Source organism: Mastigoproctus giganteus, chromosome 14 (assembly GCF_048544385.1).
Source record: "Mastigoproctus giganteus isolate SK-2022 chromosome 14, ASM4854438v1, whole genome shotgun sequence".
Lineage (NCBI taxonomy): Eukaryota > Metazoa > Arthropoda > Arachnida > Uropygi > Thelyphonidae > Mastigoproctus > Mastigoproctus giganteus.
The window spans coordinates 43,539,871-43,561,440 of NC_143588.1; the positions used below are offsets into that span (position 1 = coordinate 43,539,871).

The 21,570-nt window shown below is 38.6% G+C and overlaps 1 protein-coding gene across 2 annotated transcripts in view; it reads right to left on the minus strand.

Moving 5' to 3' along the window:
* Nucleotides 1–1,608: 1,608 nt before the first annotated feature.
* Nucleotides 1,609–21,570, minus strand: part of LOC150075093 (uncharacterized) — a 65,394-nt gene continuing 45,432 nt past the window's right edge. Inside the window, exons 2-3 of one of the 2 annotated variants that reach the window (XM_090389185.1) lie at nucleotides 19,520–19,585; nucleotides 1,609–5,669 (exon numbers count right to left, since the gene is read on the minus strand). In XM_090389185.1, coding sequence (XP_090245311.1) covers nucleotides 3,667–5,669; nucleotides 19,520–19,585 — 2,069 coding nt within the window. In that variant the 3' untranslated portion in view covers nucleotides 1,609–3,666. The remainder of the gene's footprint in view (nucleotides 5,670–19,519; nucleotides 19,586–21,570) is intronic. The other variant, XM_090389186.1, reaches the window with a different exon arrangement.

Consider the following 21,570-nt stretch of genomic DNA (forward strand, 5'->3'; position numbering starts at 1 on the left):
ATGACTTGCAGATGAACAAGGATTTCATGTAAAATGCGTAATAAAAGGACCACAGTATGCAAAATTCATACTCTTCTGGAAATAGGCTTTAATGGTGTCAGTATTTTTCATTTATTCCTTCTAGGAGAGAAAACGTGTCGTATAGGCTTTATTTCAGAGGACTATAGAACGTGGCAAGAAGTTATAATCTGTATTAATCTTAGCGATGGAGAACCGTTGGAAGGGTGGTTACGAATAACCATATGTGGAAGTCGTCAGGTTCTTCGATGTCTTTGAAACTATCACCTCAAGCCATGGAAGCAATTCTAGGAGACAGGAATATGTCTTCCGGTAAGGTGAAGACTGTCCAGGGAACGAATCCAGCGAAATTTTGACCAATAGCTGGCATAGCATCCAGTGCAAGTTCTGTGCAACTCAACTTGCATTGGAAATCTCATTAGCTTGTCCATCGTACTGTATAAGGGTATCGAGTATCTTACAAAGGGGGAATGTATTGATAGGAAACTAACGATTTGCGTTTCTCAAATCTAATTCCTCAAGACAGCCGGTTTATCATATAGGTCAAGGTGCCACAATCAGGATGCCGAGCAGTGGAGTCAACTTCTGTTTATATGAGTCAAGATTCAGCCTTAATATTGATGGTATTACAACTGAAGAAAATGTGGTGCGGGATATCAGCCCTCAAAGTATGGTAAAAGGACGCGGTATGAGAGTTATATAATAGTGAGAGGTGGTCAAACTCCAAATTAATCCACGTGTAAGTTTTTATTCATGGTATGAGATTTGTATGATTTTCATGAGTTCATTTTTTATAATATTTATTGTTCATTATGTTTTTATTGTATTTTGCACAGTTGGCGATAGATATTTTTAACAATATGTGGCTTTCTTAACTTTTGCACAAGGGTGTATATTTTACTTGCAGAAGAATAACGGGTGGATAAATCAACATTAAAATGCATTGTATTTTTTTTAAGGGTTTTCCTGTGGCGAAGTAACCTTAGGACGGCTTTTGATTTGTCCTCGCGAGACGTTTTCTGGAATTTTTTCGCCTTTATTTGGGTTTTCATCAAATAAAGGTGAAAAATCCTGCGAATTTTTTATTCGGCCATGTCTTGACTGTTTACAGAAATCTGTGGGAAAGTTTGGCAATATTTGCCGCTAGTAGATGCAGAGAATCCCATGGAATGGCAAAATAACAAATGATCCAGGAATGTGGCCAATTTTAATTCTTGAATTTCTTTTGTATGTGGATATGCATATGTGTATGTATGCTTTGGTTAGCCACAAACTTTCAATCGATTTCATTACTCGAACAAGTTCAGCTAATTTCGATATTTATTTGACTTTTTGAATTTATAATTCTATTCTGAATCGTGAACTCGTATTGGTGTAGAAGACAAGAGAAACACAGCAATAATCTTTGGTTATACCAAACGAAACGTTGTGGCGCAGATTTTTAATAACGCAATTTCTTTTTTTTTTTACAAAGTCACAAACGGGTATTTACAACTAGATAGTACAGACAACGGTGACAACAGGATTTGTACACCACTTAATCTAAGCCAACAAGAGAATAAATTCTTCGCTCATCACACACTTGACTGTCTATTTACACTCGGAGCCAACCACTGGAGCTGCCAACAATCTATTTGTCCATTTAGTCACGTGACACTGGCGACTAAAAAAATTTTAATTAACAAAATTAAGTTAAAGTTATTTATTGACTGAATCTTTGTCCAGTGAAGATGAGTGACATTTTCTTTCTTTACATCCGGGCGTTTAAAAAGTCTTGAACAGAAGCCTTTTTTTGAAGACATTGAATTGGAGTCTCTGGTCTTAGGATGTCGTATATGGTCATGTGAACGCAGACTGAGAGCTGTTATGTAGGATACCATAATGCTGAAGTTGTAAATTTCTCTTAGCACTGGCTGGCTCTCCCGATTACAAAAACAGACGTTTAATTCTCTCAAGAGGACGACTCATTACCTAAATAGCCTTGGCGATAATCCGAGCAACCCAAGTTAATTTAAAGATCATTAAAATTAGGTTGTAATTAATCCTCTTGGCCTACGATGCAAAGGCATCGTAGACCAAGAGGTGATCGTATGAACTACGCATGCGTGAACCTGTGATATGTGAAATGCGCCTATGAGCTGCGCAGTGAGTATTGTCCTTTCTGTCTGTAGAATTCTGAAGGTTTTGACGGCGTATTTGGTGACGTCGTGCGGGTTCAAACACATGGTGTGTGGAAAATCGGTACCTGCACGCTCTCCACTCGTAGAAAATTCGTATAGTTTAGCATAAATTCAAATTATGCGTAATATAGAAATCCATTTCCCATCAACTGTTCTGCGCATGGCAGTTTGTTGCGTATTTAATATTTTGTTAGAAATGAATGAATTTTGGGTTTTTTTTATGAATTAAAAATGAGCGGGAAATTAAAATTGACAGCTCCAGGGATGACATGTACAAAGCCATTACTATGAATAGAAAAACATCTCGTTTTACCCTTTTGTAGACCTTTACAGTTTGCAGTCTGGTTTACGACTGTGATCATCAACTTAGAACATAATGTTGCACACAGTATTGCTAGGCCTAGGGCCGTAAAGGGGGAAAAATACAAAGCATCCTTCGTGGTATTATCGACAATCACTTTCACTGGCATGAAAAGATCATCCAATTATAGCCAAGTTGCGTGTTTGGCTGGAGTTTTCCCGTAAGTTTTCTTTAGGGGGGGGGGGTTAAAGCTGCTTTGGTGGAAGATGGGAACCCCACCTTTCTCTCTGGGTGGGAGGGGCTGGATTTTCTGGCGAACACAGATGAAATTACAGCCGCTGTTCGCCGTAATTACTCTCGCTGTGTCTAGTGCCGGGGTGTTCTATCACGTGTATACACATTTGCGCGCGCGCACACAGACAGACAGACATACATAGAGAGAGAGAGAGAGAGAGAGAGAGAGAGAGAGAAAGGATGTGTTTATAGAGGGAGCTTATGAAGCATTAGGGAGGGAAGTCATACTTCCTCTGGTGAAAGTTACTTAACAGTATTTGGCATTTGGTAAGTTTCTAATGGATGAGTTGCAAGACCGAAGTAAGATCCAATGACACGGAAAGTTTTGATGAAGAGCCACTTAAAGATGCCTTCCGAGTATCGTCTGCTTCCATAATCTGTCTTTCGTGTCGTCTGCGTATGAATCTTTAATTCTTTGGCTGCACAACCATTCGTCGCGAGAAGTTTTTGGTTACGATGGCTTGGAGAGAGAGAGAGAGGTAGGACAGGAGGAGGAGGGACACCACGTGGCACGTTTCTGTCTATCTGAACCTCTCGCAGATCAGTTGGAAGAAAATTTACAAAGTTATTTTACACTGGGATATGATTTGTGTCATTAGCAGGCTTAATGCACTTCGCCTTTTGTTTTCCGTCGCTGGATTAAGACGGGAGCTTGAAGACCGTCCAGGTAGCTGCACCCCCCGTCAGTTCTTAGGGGGGAGAAGTGTCCAGATCGAAGTTTTTCGTGGTTTTAAACTAGTCGAACACACACATCGACGTTGAACTCATTTTTAGAACTTTATTGTTCGAAAAGATGCAGACCTACTCTAAAAAAAACAAAAGAAAAGAGAGAGACAACTTCCGGCTACTCTACACTTCCGGTTGGCGTTCGAATCAACTGAGCTGGTAGTACTCGGGGGAGGAGAACTCGCTGGCCAGAGTGAGGAAGTTGAACTCGCTCGTGCCGCACGTGTTGTTGGCGTTTGAGTAGTTGTCGTTGGAGTCGTAGTAGTTGTAGTTCATGTCCGTGTCCACGGAGCACTGTCCGTTGTACTGCTCCGACGACTGACCGTAGTTGGGAATGTGGGCCGTGTCGCCTACGGAGCCGTTCATGTCGTAGTAATTGGTGGTGGAGGTGAAGTTCTGTTTCGGCACCGTGGCGCTGTAGTCGGGCACCCTATTGCCGCTGCTGTTGCTCAGGTCGTAGTAGACAGTCTGCGAATTGTCCTCGTAGCCGTCCGTGCGGTAATTGTTGCCGTAACAATAGTTCTCGTTGCCGATGTTGTTCGGCACGTACTGGTCGCCGCCGCCGCCGCCGTTCATGGTGCCTGCGTCCTGTTCGTATCCGTAACCCCGAGTGGCGGTTCCGTAGTCGGGCGTGGTTCCCCTGTAGTCCTGCATGTAATGATGCGACTGGGTGGGGGAGAGCGGCTGGGTTGCGAGCGGCTCCATCCCCCCGCTGTACGAGTACGACCGCGACATGGGCTGCATGGAGGACCTCTGTTGCACAGACGGCCCGGCCATCGACATGGCGTTGCCACTCATCTGGGTCACGTGGTCTTGTACCGGGTTCACGTGTTGCGTCGGACACACAGACGCTGTGGGTTGGCCGCAACCGCTGCCGGGGTGCTGGTTACGGGCCAGTTGGTCGTGGGAAGGTCCAGACGGCTGGTAGTAGAGGGGAGACTGCGAGTGAGGGGCGGGGGTGGTGTAGGTATGCGACATGTTCATGGAGTAGCCGTTCTCCATTGGCTGCGGCGACGAGTGCATGGCCGCTGGCGGAGGCGTCCGATAGCAGTACGACGGAACCATGGTTGGCGAAGCACCACGTGTACTCGGCTGACCATATCCGCTCACCCCGTCCGGAATGTAGGGTCCGGAGTAGCTCCTGGGACGATGACAGGTAGAAGACGAAGACATGTGACTCGGAGGACACGCGGGGTTGATGGTGACGTAGCTGCTGCTCGGGCTGCCCGGGGCGCCGTTGTTGGGACTAGGGGAGCAGTTGAGATGGTTGCAGACGGGGCTGCAGTAGGGCCCGCTGTCGATGGGACACAGTTCGGGCATCTTCCTGCTCGTGGGCGTCAGTGAGCACGCGCTGTTGCGAGACGAGGACGAAGTCGGTGGTCCGATATGTCCGTTGGAAATTCCCGTACACATCCGGGTTGTTTTGTCGTCAGGACTGGCCAGAGTGGTGGATATGAGTGACCTGTCACTGTTCGTAGATAGCGAGACGCCGGCGTCACCTTTGGGTGATTTGAGGTCGCCGGGAGAATGACTCTTTCTTCCATGCGATGTCGCGACCGGCGATACGTCTGCGCTGGTGGCAGCTGTGCCAGACAGGGATGAGGGAGAGTGGTGATGCTGCTGAGATACAGATTGTTCTGAATCCGAAGAATTCAGGCCGACAATGCTTTCAGACGTAGCCGGCGAGGCAGGCTGCCGGCAGCAGCCGTCAGCCGACGTGTCACTTCCGCTGTTAGACGACGATTTTACGCGTTCCTTGCTTCGTGAAGGCTGGTCCGGACTTCCCACGGATGACGACGTCTCCGTCGCTGACCTGTCGTCGGCGTTCGAGTCCTTGTTCTCCGCTTCGCCTCCGTTGACAGTAGGCGTTCCTCTGCTGCCGCTGCTTGACTCACTACCGTCACCGTTGCTTCCGGAACCGTTCTTTTCGTCCCCGTTTTTGCTCATCATTGTCTGTCGCTTGTGCTTCATGCGTCTGTTTTGGAACCACACTTTCACTTGGCGTTCGGTCAGGTCGAGCGACGCGGCGATCTCGATCCTCCGGGGTCTGCATAAGTACTTGTTGAAGTGGAACTCCTTCTCGAGTTCGAGCAGCTGGGTGTTGGTGTAAGCAGTTCGCAGCCTACGGGGCATCCCATTGTCGGTGTTCTCTGGAAAGAGAGAAAGATTCAATTAATAACACGGATCTGAAACTCGGAGGCGAATTCGTACAAAAACTTTTGAAAAATTCGTGTCGAAATTTGCAACCAACAAGTACGTTCTATAAGTATGAGAAACCTCTCCACGACGCATTTAAGCCGTTCACTGTAGCTGTCTTAGCAACCGAAGAAAAATAAAACTTTGCTCATGAATTAACGATCTTATTAATACTAATTAGCAGAAGCAACTTTACTTGTAATGGAATGCAGACACAAATGCTAAACGGCGAATGGAATGCGTGAAAATACATTAGGTGGCATAGTTCAAAGCGTTTTTTCGCATTTCTGCTGCGTACATGCAAATTACTTAAGTCAACCGATTACTAAAGAATTATTAAAACCAATCGCGAAGTATTCGAGAATGGAGCAGAAATTAAAAGTCCTTAGCAAAATAACGATCATAAATGGCCCGAGAGGATTTGGGTATTTAAAAGCTTCATTTTTGTTCATTCGATACAATGTCACGTGACCTGTGATTAAGAACGTGCTGAGGACTTCCTCTATATCTGCTCTTCTAATGGTAATAAAAATTCATCCTTCATTATTAAATTAAAAAGTGCTTCAGATAATATAATTTGCCTCAAAATCGCCAAAAATCAAAATCAAAAATTTAATTATAATTATTATCTCTGTTTCCATTGTTATCATTAAATATTCAATTGTTAACCGATTGATTAATAATCCAGTGTTCAAAAATTGCTAATATCTTTAACACCACTTTTTTATATATATAAATGGAAAATAACAGTCGGTCGTTCTAACCTAATCACTGCCTTAACACTCCATTAGTTAACTGTTGATGAGTTGCTGATTTGGTCACAACAGTGACTGAATCATTTATTTAACAAATTCTTTGCTATGAATCACTCATACTCATTTTAATCCAATTACTGACCAATTACTGACCAACAGTGACTAAATCACTTTGTTCAATCGATTCAGTGAAATGATACTATCGTTTTAATCCAGTCACTGATCAACAGTGACTGAAAACTATCTTAGGAAGTCGTGTTCTTGAAAATACGCATATCTTAAGCTTCTCACTCTCTATCACTGACGATTATTATTATTAAATGGATTTCTAGGATATTTAATAATTATCTAAATGCTCATCTAGTCATTCAATACTTATCAAATATCCTACCTTACAGATAAAAGGATTATCGCAAACACGAATCAGTAAACACTTGAATGTAGCCATCTTCTTGGATAATTTCTATTAACATGCCCTCTTTAATGACTCGACTGATTAGGTGTGGAGTTTATGAAATTCCTACCTTCTGTCATTATCCCAAAGCCGGTTTATTGAGAACCGGAACTGCATTAGCCAGAAAACTGCGGCACCACAGAAGTTTACGTCAGCGCCGAGGTCTACTATCCTAGTACAGATTATTGTACACAAGTAGGAATTCCCAGCTCATGCAGCGACCACCCCTGGCTTCAGTAGTAGAGTCTTATATTACGGAAGTAACTTCCGGTGTCTTAATCCTTGTGGCCCAATAAGCTCACCTCCTTTCAAGAATTACGGAAGTAACGTGTATGATACATCTTAATTCCGAACTGTTTCTTAAAGAGAAATCCCGATCTCGGCCTTGGATTTACCAGTTAGCAAACAACGGGTTGAATTGGGTTACTAGATAATAGAATATCTAACTGTTTGATCCATATTTTGTAACTGGAATAAAGATTTCTACTGTTTTTATTTTCCAATACAGAAATCGTAAATTTTTTTCGCCCTTCGTGGCTCAAGAAACCGCAGACACTTTGATTTTCAGCATGTCTTACCACAAGCGCCATCTAGTGAGCTTAATTGATATTTTGTCGTATTTTTGTAGAAACAACGTGCACTTTTATTTATGTAAAATGGTAAATAAATACAGATTTATTTCTGTAGCCATACCTATTACACTAAATATATTCTAGAAAGTTAATTCCCACTTTTGTAATTATTCTGTATGCAGTACTTGATTAATAAGAATTATTGGTAATTTATTAGTTTAAAAGCTCCTAAAGATGGTAATTGAGCGACTGTTGAGAAACAATTGCTGAAAAAAAAAGCGAGTTAACTTTTGAAAGAAATAAGAGTATGGAGTGTATATATATATATATATATATATATATATATATATATATATATAAAAAAAAGTTTAGTAAAGTTTCCTTTGTGGCTGTACGCGAAGATTTTCCCCAAAGGGAGCGTCTTAGTTAGTAGCTAAAGCATTCTATAAAGGAAGTCGTTGAAAGAAAAAAAGTCCTTTGGGACTTTCTGATTGGTGCTGAGCTTTTCTGTAGATTGCTGTGGGTTTAACAAGTAGATTGGGAATTCTCTGGCCCGCTCGAAAATTTGTAGCACAAACAAAGTGCTCCCAGGGAACTGTGAAGTTTCTAAACGCACTAATTCTGTGAATTAGAATGTGTAACCATCCGCTATATCTATATGTAACCATCCGCCATAATAACTGTTCCTATTATGCTTGAATCCAGGTGTGAGTTTAACATTTTCGGGTGGGGTGGTTCCAATGTGGGTTTCAAAATCTTGGCACAGCTATTGGATATACCAATACATAAATATTATATACACAATTTTCAAAAAATCGGCATTTGTGTTCAACGTTTGATATAATTTTTTTTATACACCTATTAGCGTTAAACATAATCGATATATGTATTCTTGAATAGAGGAAGATTAACGATTTTAAAAATTCTAATTTTACAAAAAAATTCTTTCTGGGCTCTTGAAAAAACAACAAAAATGCTTTTATTTTTAATAAAAATTATTTCCTTATTTATAAAAAAAATATAAAAAAATGCTTTTATTATTAATAAACTTAATAAACTGAAAGAGAGTTAAAGAAATCACGACCTTGCAATTTTGTGGTAGACTGTTCTTGATGCTATTAAACTTTAATATTTTGAATTGGTCTGAAGACCAATCACTACTGATTGGTCTTAAGAAAATCGTTTGCACGCCTAAAGGTTTTCTTGAAACACAAAAAAAAAAAAAAAAAAAATTGTAATCTTTAACATAGTGTTGTTTTTCTATCTTAAAGAATATTTATTTATTTATTTCATAATGACAGCAACATTTGATGACTGATTAATCATGCGTAGGCCATTTTGAGTCGCTGTTTCAAACTTAGAAATCACTGGAGCTGGGGAAGAAAGATTTTCTTTCCCTTGTACATTATTTCTTACTCTTAATGGCCTTTTAAGAAGGGATGGATTGTATATATCTCTTCTTCGCCATTTGTTACCCGTTTGGTGGAGTTCAGAAGTTCAATTTTATAAAAAAAAAAAAAGCTTCTTTTTTTACTCGGACCAGTTAAAATCTTCTGTGGACACATACGGTTTTATTCGAACAAATTTTTTCCTCCCATGTCATGCTGACACCGCTTAGCTTTACTTGCCTCCACACTTCCTTTAAAACATTACAATCCAAGTCTTGGTATTTCGTCTGTGTTCTAAGATCGCTTTGCTTGCGGAATGAGAAACCAGAACTCATAATGGAAGCCAATGGATTGTTCGAAACGTGGGATGACACCAATAAGTAGATCCATTTTTTGGTTCTTAATTCAATAGGGGTTCGCAATCGTAGGTGGACTGGGCCAGCAGATACCGAAATATAATCCGGTCGTCCCTCTTGCCAACCCCTAGTTTTTAAAACAGCCTGCATTATACGTGGAATAGATTCAAATAAATCTTGAACTCTTAAGACGAAGATTGGACCATTCTGAAAAACTTGCTGCATTAACTCGTACAAAGAACTCCACAAAAAAATTAAGAGGAAAGCTAACTGGCTTTCGATAAATAATTCTTGGAACATATTTCTACCCACAATACACCAGATTTTGTATTCATTGCACCTCCTATGCATTTGACTCTTCCAGTCTTTTTTGGATTACTAATAAGTCAAATCCTTAGTTTTTTTTTATACGAGGTGTGATGACAAAGTTAGGGGCAGTCCCCGAACCATTTTCCAGATGAAGCAAAAGATGGAAGGCCTTTCAAAACATTTTCTGGAACCCCTTGTGACTACCCTCCGACCCTTTGAGCAATTTCTAGAATACACGGATCCACTTGAAGAGGAAAGTTGCTAACCCTCAGGTCTGCTGAAATATTTAAAAGAAACAAATTTCTCAGAAGTTTTCTTCGTATTCAGGACGCATTTTTTATTAAAAAAAGAAAGATAAAACAGGAAACATTTTACTGTATGCTTTTCGATGTACACAATTGCGGGCTCAAAAGTGACATAAGTCCTTCGAATAAAATTTCGTAAATTACGGCATATTCTTAGTGGAAATTCTTCAAGACTTTTGAAGGTCACGTCATTGCTCACAACTGTAGTCGCTGCCAGACATATATTAATATATTATCTTATAGAGAAAGGGAGAAACTGCAGGAGAAAGCGAAGGAAGAGTGGCTGCTTTCTGATCGAAGTTTTAAAAAAAAAAAAAAAATGGTTTCGCGCAGTCTTCATACAAATTCCTCCTTCAGTCACGTGGTTGGTGTTAAGCTCATTTGGAATGTAAATGAAGCGGAGTGTAATTTCCCGCCGTGGACTAATTTATGCGGCTGTCAGGAACAGGTGTCATTTATCGATAGCGTCCAGAGAAGAAAGTTAAAACGAACCCATTTTGTCCTCTGATCCCGCTGTCGTCAATGCTAGAAATTTCTCTGCGTTCACTTTCAACAGTCTTCGAGGAATTTCGTTCTTTTTCTTCGGCTTTCTTTCTTTCGAGAGAGGAAACAAATATAACGGTAATGTAATTGTAAAGGGTGGTGAGAAAATCCAGCTTGGCATCGCTCGGGATATCTTTACGAATGTCGAGATTGTTCTCGTGTTTTAGCAATGACCGGTGCCTTTCAGGAGAATTGTTTCTGTGCCCTTTTCTTATTTTATTTTAGGTTTGTCTTAAAAATTTCGATCTATTCTCGACAGATTAAATCTATCACTTAAGATGGGAACGAAAATTAAAAAAGACTTTTGGTTCCAGCCAAATTCTTATAAATAAGATGATTTCGGAGAGTTTCTCTTTAAATCGCGATAATTTTTGTAATTTTAGTTTAATTTTCAATTGGGATAATTTTAAAGATAAACTTTGAGCGCTTAATTTTATATTTTTTCCATTTAAATCTTTACTTTAATGCTGTCGTGTGAACTTGCCCTAGCTGTGGGTAATTAGATGTAGGATTTGAAAGATTTTGAATTACAATTAGTTTTGCTATTAGGCGAGATTGAGTCTTTGTTGACACGAGTTGATGCTCTGGAGAAAAATTCAACTGAGGGTTCGATAGAAACCCAAATTTCATCCTATACTGAGCGACGCTCTACTGAGTTCGGCTCCATCATTGGCTCTTTCAGTGCAGTATACTCTGGTTCCACAGAAGGCAGTTGTGGATTCGATTGTAAGAAAAACCTTAAATATATTCTGTAATAAAGATAGATGGAACAGTATGTCTGTCAGGTTCGAAAATTGATGATATGATTAACTAGCTATCAGGTTTTAGGGTAATAAAGGGTGCTACAGTGATCCAAGTGGATACTAATGATTTAAAACATAAAGGAACATATAATCTTTAGCCAACTTGAAAGGAGGAGCCAAGTGTGATTGCGTCATCGTGGGAGACTTCAACCAGCTTTCTGTAGACTGGAAATTGTGGGCAGGCAATACTCTAATGGGAATTAGATCTTTGAGCCATCCGGTGATTGTTATTTATTCCAAAATGTCAGAGAAAGTAGAGGGTGATCTAATAAACTGGACAGTGCAGAAACCAATAGCGGGTAGTGGCCACAAAATCACAAAATGGTTAGTGGTCAAAGGTGAAACCTTCAATTTCCGAGAGAGAGAGAGAGAGAGAGAGAGAGAGAGAGAGAGAGGTAACTATAGGGAATTGGTATTTCTTCAGCTGTACACAGTGATCACTGAATTGTGACCAATTGGAGGCTGGAGGACTGAAAACGAGTGAGCTGGTCTGATGATTTCGACCAGCACACTCGTTTCCGAAATACCTGCAACACGCAGACGGACGCCTTTGTGTGGCCCAAGCAATACGAGTCCATGGATCCATCATACGTGGTGCCCACTATCTAGGCAGGTGGCGGTGGGGCATTTTTGCTGTCAAGAACTAGGACCAACGTTTTTTCATTGGTTAAGGTCTACCGGCAGCTCTTAGGAGACAATGTGCAAGTTGCATTTTTAACGGGACTTTCCAAGATGATAATGTCCCGTGTCATTTAGCCGCACTGTGCGCAATTAGTTTGAACAACACAGTGAAGATATAACCGCCTTTATTGCCCTCCAAATTCGCCTGAACTCAACCCAATTGAACACCTGTGGAATGTTTTGTACAGGAAGTGAGGCGTATGGACACGCACCCGTCATCTATTCCGACATGGAAAGTTTTGTAGGTAGAATGGCTGCAGATCCCTACGGACGTCTTAAGACATTTAGTGGGGTCGATGGCTAAGGGAATAGTAGGTGTTTTCCGTGCGAACGATGTCTCAACATTGTAATAGGTAAGTGGTCATAATTCAGTGGTCACTGAGTGTACGTAACAAACAAACCCACTGATTGAGTAAAACAAACGAAAGCCCAATACGAGAAATCGTGAACGAAGCGAAATAAAAATGGACGGAAAGAATTCTTTCGGCACGTGAATACAAAACAGAAGAGAGAGTGAACCAGATAGGCCCTTGATGGAAATGTAAGAATCATAGAAAGTGTCGTAGGACTGGCAGACAAGTCGAACAGGTACTTTGCAAAGATCTTTACATCTGAAAGACCATGGGGAAAGAGTGCAAGGAGTCAGAATACTGCAAATTAAGTGATAGCAATCCCGTGAAGAATCTGTCGGGAAAAACTACTGAAGCTGTGCGAATGTAAAACAATAGGAGTAGAGCACATAATTTTGGGGTATATAGCACACTACAAGCCTGAGAAACCTTGACCTGCACTAACAGTTTCATATTCTTTTTGAATATAAAATTGCAGATGCCAATTTTCGAACTGGCATCACTTCCACTGCTGTCTCTAACACGTTGCTGTCGTTAACCACCCTCCCAAACCTTTGTAGCCCCCAGCACACTTCGACATCAAGGCTGTTATAACTTTAATGACACCTTAACCTTTGTTAATTACAACATCGGTGTCATTAACAAATATTTGAAACAGGTATTCAGCAGCCTTACTGCTTCCTTTAATATCGCTGATAAATAATAAAACAATCATTCTTTTTCGCCATTCAGGAGCAGTAATTTCTCTTTCACACCCTAACATTCCAGTCCTTTTTATTTAAAGCAGTACATTTACTGTGAAATCTAAATGAACGTTGAGATGTCCATTATTTGTGCAAAAAATAAATAAATAAAAGGAATTGGTGCAAAACCCATCTGTTTAAGTTTCACCCATGATGCCACCTAAGCTTTGATATTCAGCCTTCATAGAGTGTCTGCGCATGCGTCAATTTCCAAGCAAAATTATTACAGATTAAGCTATTGTGTCTCGGAATAAAATAAATTGTTTCTTTACACTTTCTGTTTAATATTCTATATTTTCTAAATTTAAAGTTATATCTTATACTTTTTTTTTGTTGTTATCGAGGGCCAGAAGAATTTTAGAAATGAGCAATAGCCAATCAACATTTTTTTTTTTACAAAATTATATCAAGCAACAGTTTAGCATGCATCATGTTGTTCACTAAAGATTTAGAACATGAAAACAAAGTCGTTCACCTTGCAATTTTTTTAGACATTGAGAAAAAAAATAAGCACGAGGACAGGTGAAAGACTTCATAAAAAAAAAAAAAAAGTAAAGCAAAATAGAAAAGACGGAAGGGGGTACTTTCTGGGCTACAGAAGCTACTTTCTTAGCACACAAAATTTTAAAAACCAAATCTTCATATTATTTTGAATAATTTTTATAAAAAAAATTGGAAAGTAAAATTTAAGTTGAAAATTTTAAAGTATTAATTAAAATGTTAAATTGTTTAGTTATTAAACTGAATTTTATTTAGACACCTTTCCTTTTTTTAAGACGGCCATTTTGTAGAAACCGGAAGTGCATAGATATTTATGATTGTTCTTAATTCGTGTGATTTTATGCAAGTTCAGTTAAATCGTGTTTCTGTCCAAGTTCGGTTAAATTGTGTTTCTCTCCAAGTTCACTAAACGAATGGGATTTAAAAAATAAACTATTGTTATTAATAGCAGAACTACATTGCTTTTTAAAATGCATTTACCATCTGAAGTTTTAACTCGACTTAAAATTTGTACATTTGAGCGAAAAAAAAAAATAAAAATAAAATAAATAAATAAAAATAAAACAAGTTTTCTGATTTAATTGTCTGAGAGTCTTTCTCCTGTCTACATCCTATCTAAGTTCTGTCTTTTCCACTATTTTCGTCTCCAGACATGATGGAAGACATCTGAGGGAGGGTTTTGTTCTTGCCAACAAATACCAGACGTATCTATCCCAGGCCCCGTGACCTAAGAAAGCCGTAAAAGAGGAACACCGTTACTGTCTACACCAAGACTCTTGTCGTGTAGACAGTAACAAAAATGGGGGAGGGGGGGAAGGTTCTTCTTATCTGGCTTTTGTTATTTTTTATTTTTTTTTTCAAACGCATTTGTACCCCTTCGCTAGGTTATCCGAAGTAAAACATGAAGAACTTTATTCCAAGCTTTACGCTTGCATATAACTACTAAGGGACATCGTAGGTAAGGGTTCTGACAGCCAAGGAAGCATGGAAGGGCCGGTGATAGATGCCCTGGGAAGAGTTCCAACACTTTAACGGAGAAAGCGACTTTCAGGCAGGCTGTAAGAATGTAGACTGACGTACGCGTGTGTGTAAGTAAGTACTACAAACAACTTTAACCTACCCAACATATTCTAAATTCACTTTCAGCCGTTCTGTTTATCTCCCTGTAAAAACAAGGCATTCTCTCTAAAAGAAACACCCTTATCAACATATTACTAGTGTAAATAATACTTAAGCGAGTGATAGATATTCTGAACAATGGAGGACACTTTATCTTTGTAGCAGGCATCTTATTCAGAGTGACGTAATGTTAAATCTAGGAATAGAATACGCTCTAGATCCGGGAGTTAGACAGACAGTTTAGATTAAAGATAATTAAAATATGGGGACAGTCTTGAAGCACGTGTCTTTCGTGGAAGCTTGTGATTTTAATGAACGATGCACTAACGAGATAGGAGAAGACTGGAGTAATGTCTTCTTCCCCCAAACTTTCAGCAGTGTGTTTATCACATCTGGACCACGCTGTAGAATTTATCAATGAGCTTATTTATTCGACAAATACGGCGATATTAAGACAAATAAATAGTACCGTGTGTACTTTGACACGTTTTCCAATGGCAGGTGAAATTAAAGAGATTCTTGAATGATGTCTTGGAGAAAATACAGTTCGAACATCCCTCTGAAAATGCTCGTATTAAGCGCTTGTTTTTGCAAAACCGAATTTTGTCTCGGAAACACCATTAGAGTAATGAAGGTTTGGCTACAGGTCCTTGTTCATGTCTTCGCATCTACATATTCAGAGGACTGCCGAATAACAGCATAAGAGAAAATACTTTAACAACTTGAATAATTCATTTGACACACTCTTAGTTTCGTCCTTATTACATAAAGATGAGTCTTTTCTCCGTTATCTGGGAATTGTGCGGATCATTTATTGTGATCCTCTTTTTCTATGGACCTATCATATGCATTTTGCTATTATTTTAAAATACGCTGTAGTCGTATGAGAATGCATAATTGTGTTTTCGTACCGCTGGACATATATTTATTCCCAGTAGTTACATTAGCGTGTTTACTGAGTTCTGTTTTGAACATCGTTGACAATATCTGGTAATAAGTTTCATATTCTGAAGAAGTAGATCAAAATATTAAAGGTTGTGGGCGATATTTGCGAGTTTAAAATTGATTAAAACACACAAGAAGTCGTTGGAACGTAACGGATGACGTCACGATTACTAAAAATCGAGCGTATGACTTCTCTCCCGGTATCCCTAGATATTTGCTGTTATACTCATTGAGTATTATTATGTAAGGCTTGTCACACTTGATTCACGCGATACTCTATTTCGTCACGCTGTCCTACATGATCGATTAGACGCTTGTAAACATGTGTAGCGATTAACATATGTATAGAATACAGTACCGGGGGGGGGGGAATGGAAGAGGGCGTGAAATATATCAACTGTGAGCTAATAACAAAAGATTCTTTATTCCCGTTTGTATGATTTGCATTTAAAATTTGAGGTTCCACTTGAGAAGTTGTACACTGGTTAATTAAAATCTCATGGTAAGGTCTGTTCCCCCTTTCGTTTTCATTTTGTAGATGTCAGTAAGAAACTGCCGAGAATTTCATAGAAAAGATTAAGTTACTCGCACCAATTCTGTTTAAAGTCGCTTAAAATATAACCTGATTAAAAACCCTCTTAAAAATCTCTTAAAGAAAACAAGTCTATTTTGACATTTTTAAACTTAAAATGGTCCTATTTAGTTAGTCTGCCACCTTATTGTCAGACTTTGCTCCAAATGATTATCAGTTGTTTTCAGCAGCGAACTCCACCTTCAAAAGACAAAGATTTTCCGCCATTGTGATGTTTCAAAGTAACTCAGATTTTAAAATCTCTTCCAGAAGTTTTAAAAAGATTGTAAAGTTGCTTCCACAAAGAGAACTTCCAAATATGTTCAGAACAATGAGAGGATAACCGCTGGTTAGAAGAGGTCACCTTGAGTAATTCCAAGGTGACCTTTGAAAGGGTCACCTTGAATCTTCCCAAGGTGACCCTTTGAGGAGGATATCACACATTTGGATGCACGCCCAGATATTTTGATTTAAAGAAATCAGGCTTATTACTTTATAATCATAACTCTTATATACTAGTTTGGTTAAGAAACTTTTATTTCGGATTACACCACAAAAATTGCCTACATCTCCATATTGCAATCATTATACGGGCTCAACAAAAAGTTTAGACAACGAAAGACCATTATAAGATATTGAAATGTTAATGCATTCTTTGTCAGCTCCCCTTTATTTCTCCCTCCTCAAAAAACACTCTCACCTATATACACATTTGGACTGTTACAAACGAACCGGAATTTCATACATAAAAAAACTATGTAAAACTCCTCCGAAATTTTCCGTTCTTTTCTATGTATATATGCATGCACCTATAGATTTGCCTACAAATAGAAGCACTGAAGAAAGGGAGACAAAGATAGATGTATGGATTTGTAGTGGTTATTTATCTTATTCAGATGGTTGTGAAACGATGCATCAGCGCAAACACAAGGATATGTTTCTATATCTATTGCCTGACACACCGTTAGGGGACTAATAACTTTATTCGCAACCCTCTGTTTGTGCGCTGGTTTTTACAGCGAAATAATTTATTTATTTGTTACATCTTAAATGAAGGTTCAAAAACCTCCAGAATTTGCAATCACAACTTGAAAACGGATTTATTTTAAAAAACTGTATAAATTTTGTTGATGTTGGAGGTTCTTTTGATATTAGTCAAACTTCTTCTAGGTGATGAAAATGATTTTAGAAACTTCCGTTTTCCACAGTTTAATACTCAATATTAAATGAAAAATTAAGCAGTTTAATAGCGAGAAACCATATTCTCCGAGATTTATGCTGAAGGTTTGTTTGTCCACACTGCTTGAGCATGTTTTCTCTGATGACACGTTTACTTATTATTAATAAGCAGTGCGTGTTTTATTCCTAGGTAATATTTCTCACAAACCACCTTAGAAACTGCTGTTGAAGACGCAGACATTTTGAGTCTAAACGTTAACCTTAATAGATAAGTTCCTAGCCACTTATATTAACGAAAACTTAGACTACTCAGCCATTAATGGCCCTGTTTATTTAATTTTAAAGTAAGTTAATGCCCTCGAGAACATGAGCCATGTTTATGCACTTTAAGAAGCATAGAAGGGTTGCACAGCTTCCAATATTATTGACAGATTCGCAAGATATGATCCCTACTGTTCATTGTCGTATGAAAATACTTCACTATATTCTGTGTTAAAAAATAATCCGCTGTTGAGAGAGATATAAAATTTATAAACACTTAAGAGAAATTCATTTTTAAGTGTCACATTATGCGCGCCAATAAAACTTAATTAGCCACTCGTAGAATTTCGTAATGGCGTTTAAAGTGGGACAAAGGGGTGCGTTGTTGGGTCATTCTTTATAGACCCTTGTAGTAAACAGTCTCAAGAATTTAAATGCAAAAGGAAGTTTATACAAGAAGTTATACAGAAGTTTATCGCTTCTATCTGGAAGCTTGGAACATTACAACCGTTGTTACACAATGCACTTGATATAAGTGCTGCCATCTTTAATTTGTCCAATGTCTCAGCTGGGTTGAACTTCGAATGGAGTGTGTGCAGGACTTCCGATTTTCAAAAGATTCATTTTCCACAATGTCCGTCTATAACCAGTTGATGTGACTCTTAAGTTTCCTCTCTGAGGAACTGAAGTTCAGACATATGCCTAAAGATGCTTTTCTTACAGGAAAATTTTGAATTTACAGGGCAGTGAGATGGAATAGTTTGTTTCGCTTGATGTTCTATAATTGCTGTAAAAGTAATATCAGGTGATCTCTCCTCCTTACTCGGTTTCAGATGGGTTTTCGGCGTATTCAGTTAACTTCTATTTGTGCCGCCTATTTCCTCATAGTTTTGGTTTCCTTATATAGGACACTTTCGAATATTTATCAAACGTGGTTATACGCGCATGAATAACTATGCCGTAAATAATAATATACATTTGATAACAGCGATTTATTCCTAATATAACCTGTTATTTTATGATTTTAGTTTCTAAAACGTTTCCACATTTTTATGTATAAGGCTTTCTACCGTCTTTGTAATCCCTGTGTCATATGAAGAAGTTACGCTTCCACTGAAATTCTTTCTGTGGCGATTTTAAAGAATAATATGTTAGAAGGGGTCACCTTGAGTAGTTCCAAGGTGACCTTTGTAAGAGGTCACCTTGAAATTTCCCAAGGTGACCCTTTGGGGAGAGTATCACACATTTGGATGCACGTACAGATATTTTGATTTAAAGAAATCGGGCTTATTAAATATGTAGAGTAGATGATAGGTATAACAGGCTTATTCCATCTAATCCAAAAATTAAATAAGATAGGTTATCATGTTGACAGCGATTAATTTTTAGACTGATTTTTTCCCCTTAAACATATTCGCAGTCATATGAATATCACCATTAGAGTATTTTTAATAATCGCAATTATCCAACGGGTAGGTGGACACTTTGCTCAGAAACTACGTTAGCGCCCGATTTTGGACATGGCATAAACGGAAAATTAAACTTCTATAATACTGCCTAAGTAATAATTCGTACTGCCTTAATATTTAATACTGCCTAAATTTTAATGTATAGTCCCTATGTAGAAAGAATATGAGAATGGAGGAGGTGTTTTAAAATAGTTTTACCAGAAAATACGGGAAATGTTGGAATTCCTATATGCCTCCTCCTCTTCAACCATTTTAGGACGGAGAACTCTTTTACAATCTCAAACTTTTCGCCGAATCCCAAATGTATTTAAACACAGAAATATATCCTTTCCCCCTAATGGAAATGAAATCTTAGACAATTTAGGTGAATTTATCGCAATGCTTATTCCGTAAATTATTTCGAATTCCATTGAACTTATTAATATTTCTTTTTCTTTTTTTTTATTTTGCTTTAATATTATTCTATTAAAAGTATACAATGGCGATCAAAGATAACTTACCGGGCATGTATTCATTGCCAGATAACAGCCTTTCTGCTTTTAGCTCATTCTTACACTCTCTCCTACCTTGAAAAAGAAAAAAAAGAAAGATGATCACGCAGAGTTCAAGGTTTAAGCTTAAAGTGACATTTCCATCCTCCCTTTTTTAAAAAAAAACACATTCATTCACTCTACATACTAGCGGGTGATTAAAAAGGTGATTAGTGGTAGTTCATTGATAATTTTATTTGGCCAAAAACTTTTAGAAACCTTTATTCAATATCTAGTGGGGCCACCTTTTGCTGAATTGTAGTCTGTTATTTTCGTAGCATGAATTAGGTGTCTGAGGGAGCCCAATTTGACCACTCTTCTATCGGGATATTTGTCAGCTGCTGTATTTTGGTCGGTAGAGAACTGTGAAGCCGAACTGCCCTTTCCAGGGTAACCGACATCTAAGCTGGATTCAGATCTGGAGAATTACACGCCAGAGTAGATGTTGGAAATCGTGGGATTGTATCTCGGACCATTCAGATACGATTTTTACACGGTGGACAGTTGCTTTGTCGTTTAAAAGAATCCATCGCAATGCATTGCAGGGCGAAGTTGGTCCGATTGACAGGCGGATATTCATTGGAGAGGTAACACGACCTTCTAACGGGTTGAGCGGACCAATTCGTACCAACAGAACCCACCCAATACCATGATACCACCGTCAGCCATTGATACAGAAAAGTATAAATCGAGACCTGTTAAACCGCATGATCTTTTTCCACACCACAATCTTGGGTTGGAGGACTACCCCAGTTGAATCTTTTGATTTTTTTATAGAACTTAGTGACTACCAAATCCAATATTCTTCGGCTCCTGATGCAGAAGACCCAGGATAGCGTACATTATTTATCCGATAACAAGGAACTTGTGATCATATCATGTCACAACTGGCATTTGCATACCATACGTCTATTGACGCCATTTAAACAAGGTTTCTAATTTTTTGGCCAATGAGTGTATTTGCTATTTAGTACTCGAATTATGACAAACTATACTAATTCACTTTTAATAGTTACTCCTTTTGTATGTTTTAAATCGCGATTAACTAATTTCTTTTTAATCACCCCAAGATTTAATACAAAAGTTGGCGTTACCATAACAACATACATTATATTACTACACATGCGCAACGATTCTAAAAGTAAACCTAATTCCTTTTAGTTTATTTCATTAGGTACAAGTATGAACATGATTTGAAACCAGATTTGATCCTTCGAGACGTTCAATTAAAATTTAAAATTATAATGTCTTGAGCACGAAGAAAGGAGAGTTGTAGGATACAGTGGAAAGCCAAAACTGTTTCTTATTAGTGTGATGATTAACATTGCACGTGATGTTTGAGTACAGCATAAGTGAACAATAGGTTAATGTAAGAAAACTGAAAGATGCTTTTTTAGAATATCTGAAATTCAAGAAGCGATCACTGAAACCAGAATTTCGTGTTTGTAATTAAGAAGATGCTATCCGAATGAACAACTTGTAAAAAGTGTCGTGTATGAAAGGCACCAGTAGGTGGTGGTAGCGCTGATTAAGGCGCGGTCGCATGTATGGCAGCTGTTTTAAAACTCAAGGCAACTAAGTCTATGCGGAAAACTTGCCAATAATCAATATAGAACAATCACTAAGACGTTCTCCGGCCATACCTTCTTCTCAAATGGTACATTCCGTTCCCCATCCCAGAACAGAATATAATAAAGAATAGTCTGAAATTCATTGGCCGGTACTTCCCTGGGCAGACTTGGCATAATTCTTCAACTTCAGAAACATAGAAATTGACTTGAACATTTCTTCTGGATGGTCAGTGAGCATTAAGAACATATTAAGAACCAAAGCATCTAAAGTAATTAGGCTTCTGTATATTCTGAAAAAAACATGCACGCCCCACCAGAGACAGATAACTCCGCACGTTTGCGAAAATAAACACAAAATCTCCATGTCATTGATGGGATTCGAACTTGGGTCTTTTCCAGTCTGTTTGGAACGATAGTGATTATAGCCGAAGCGCTACATGTCCTGAATGA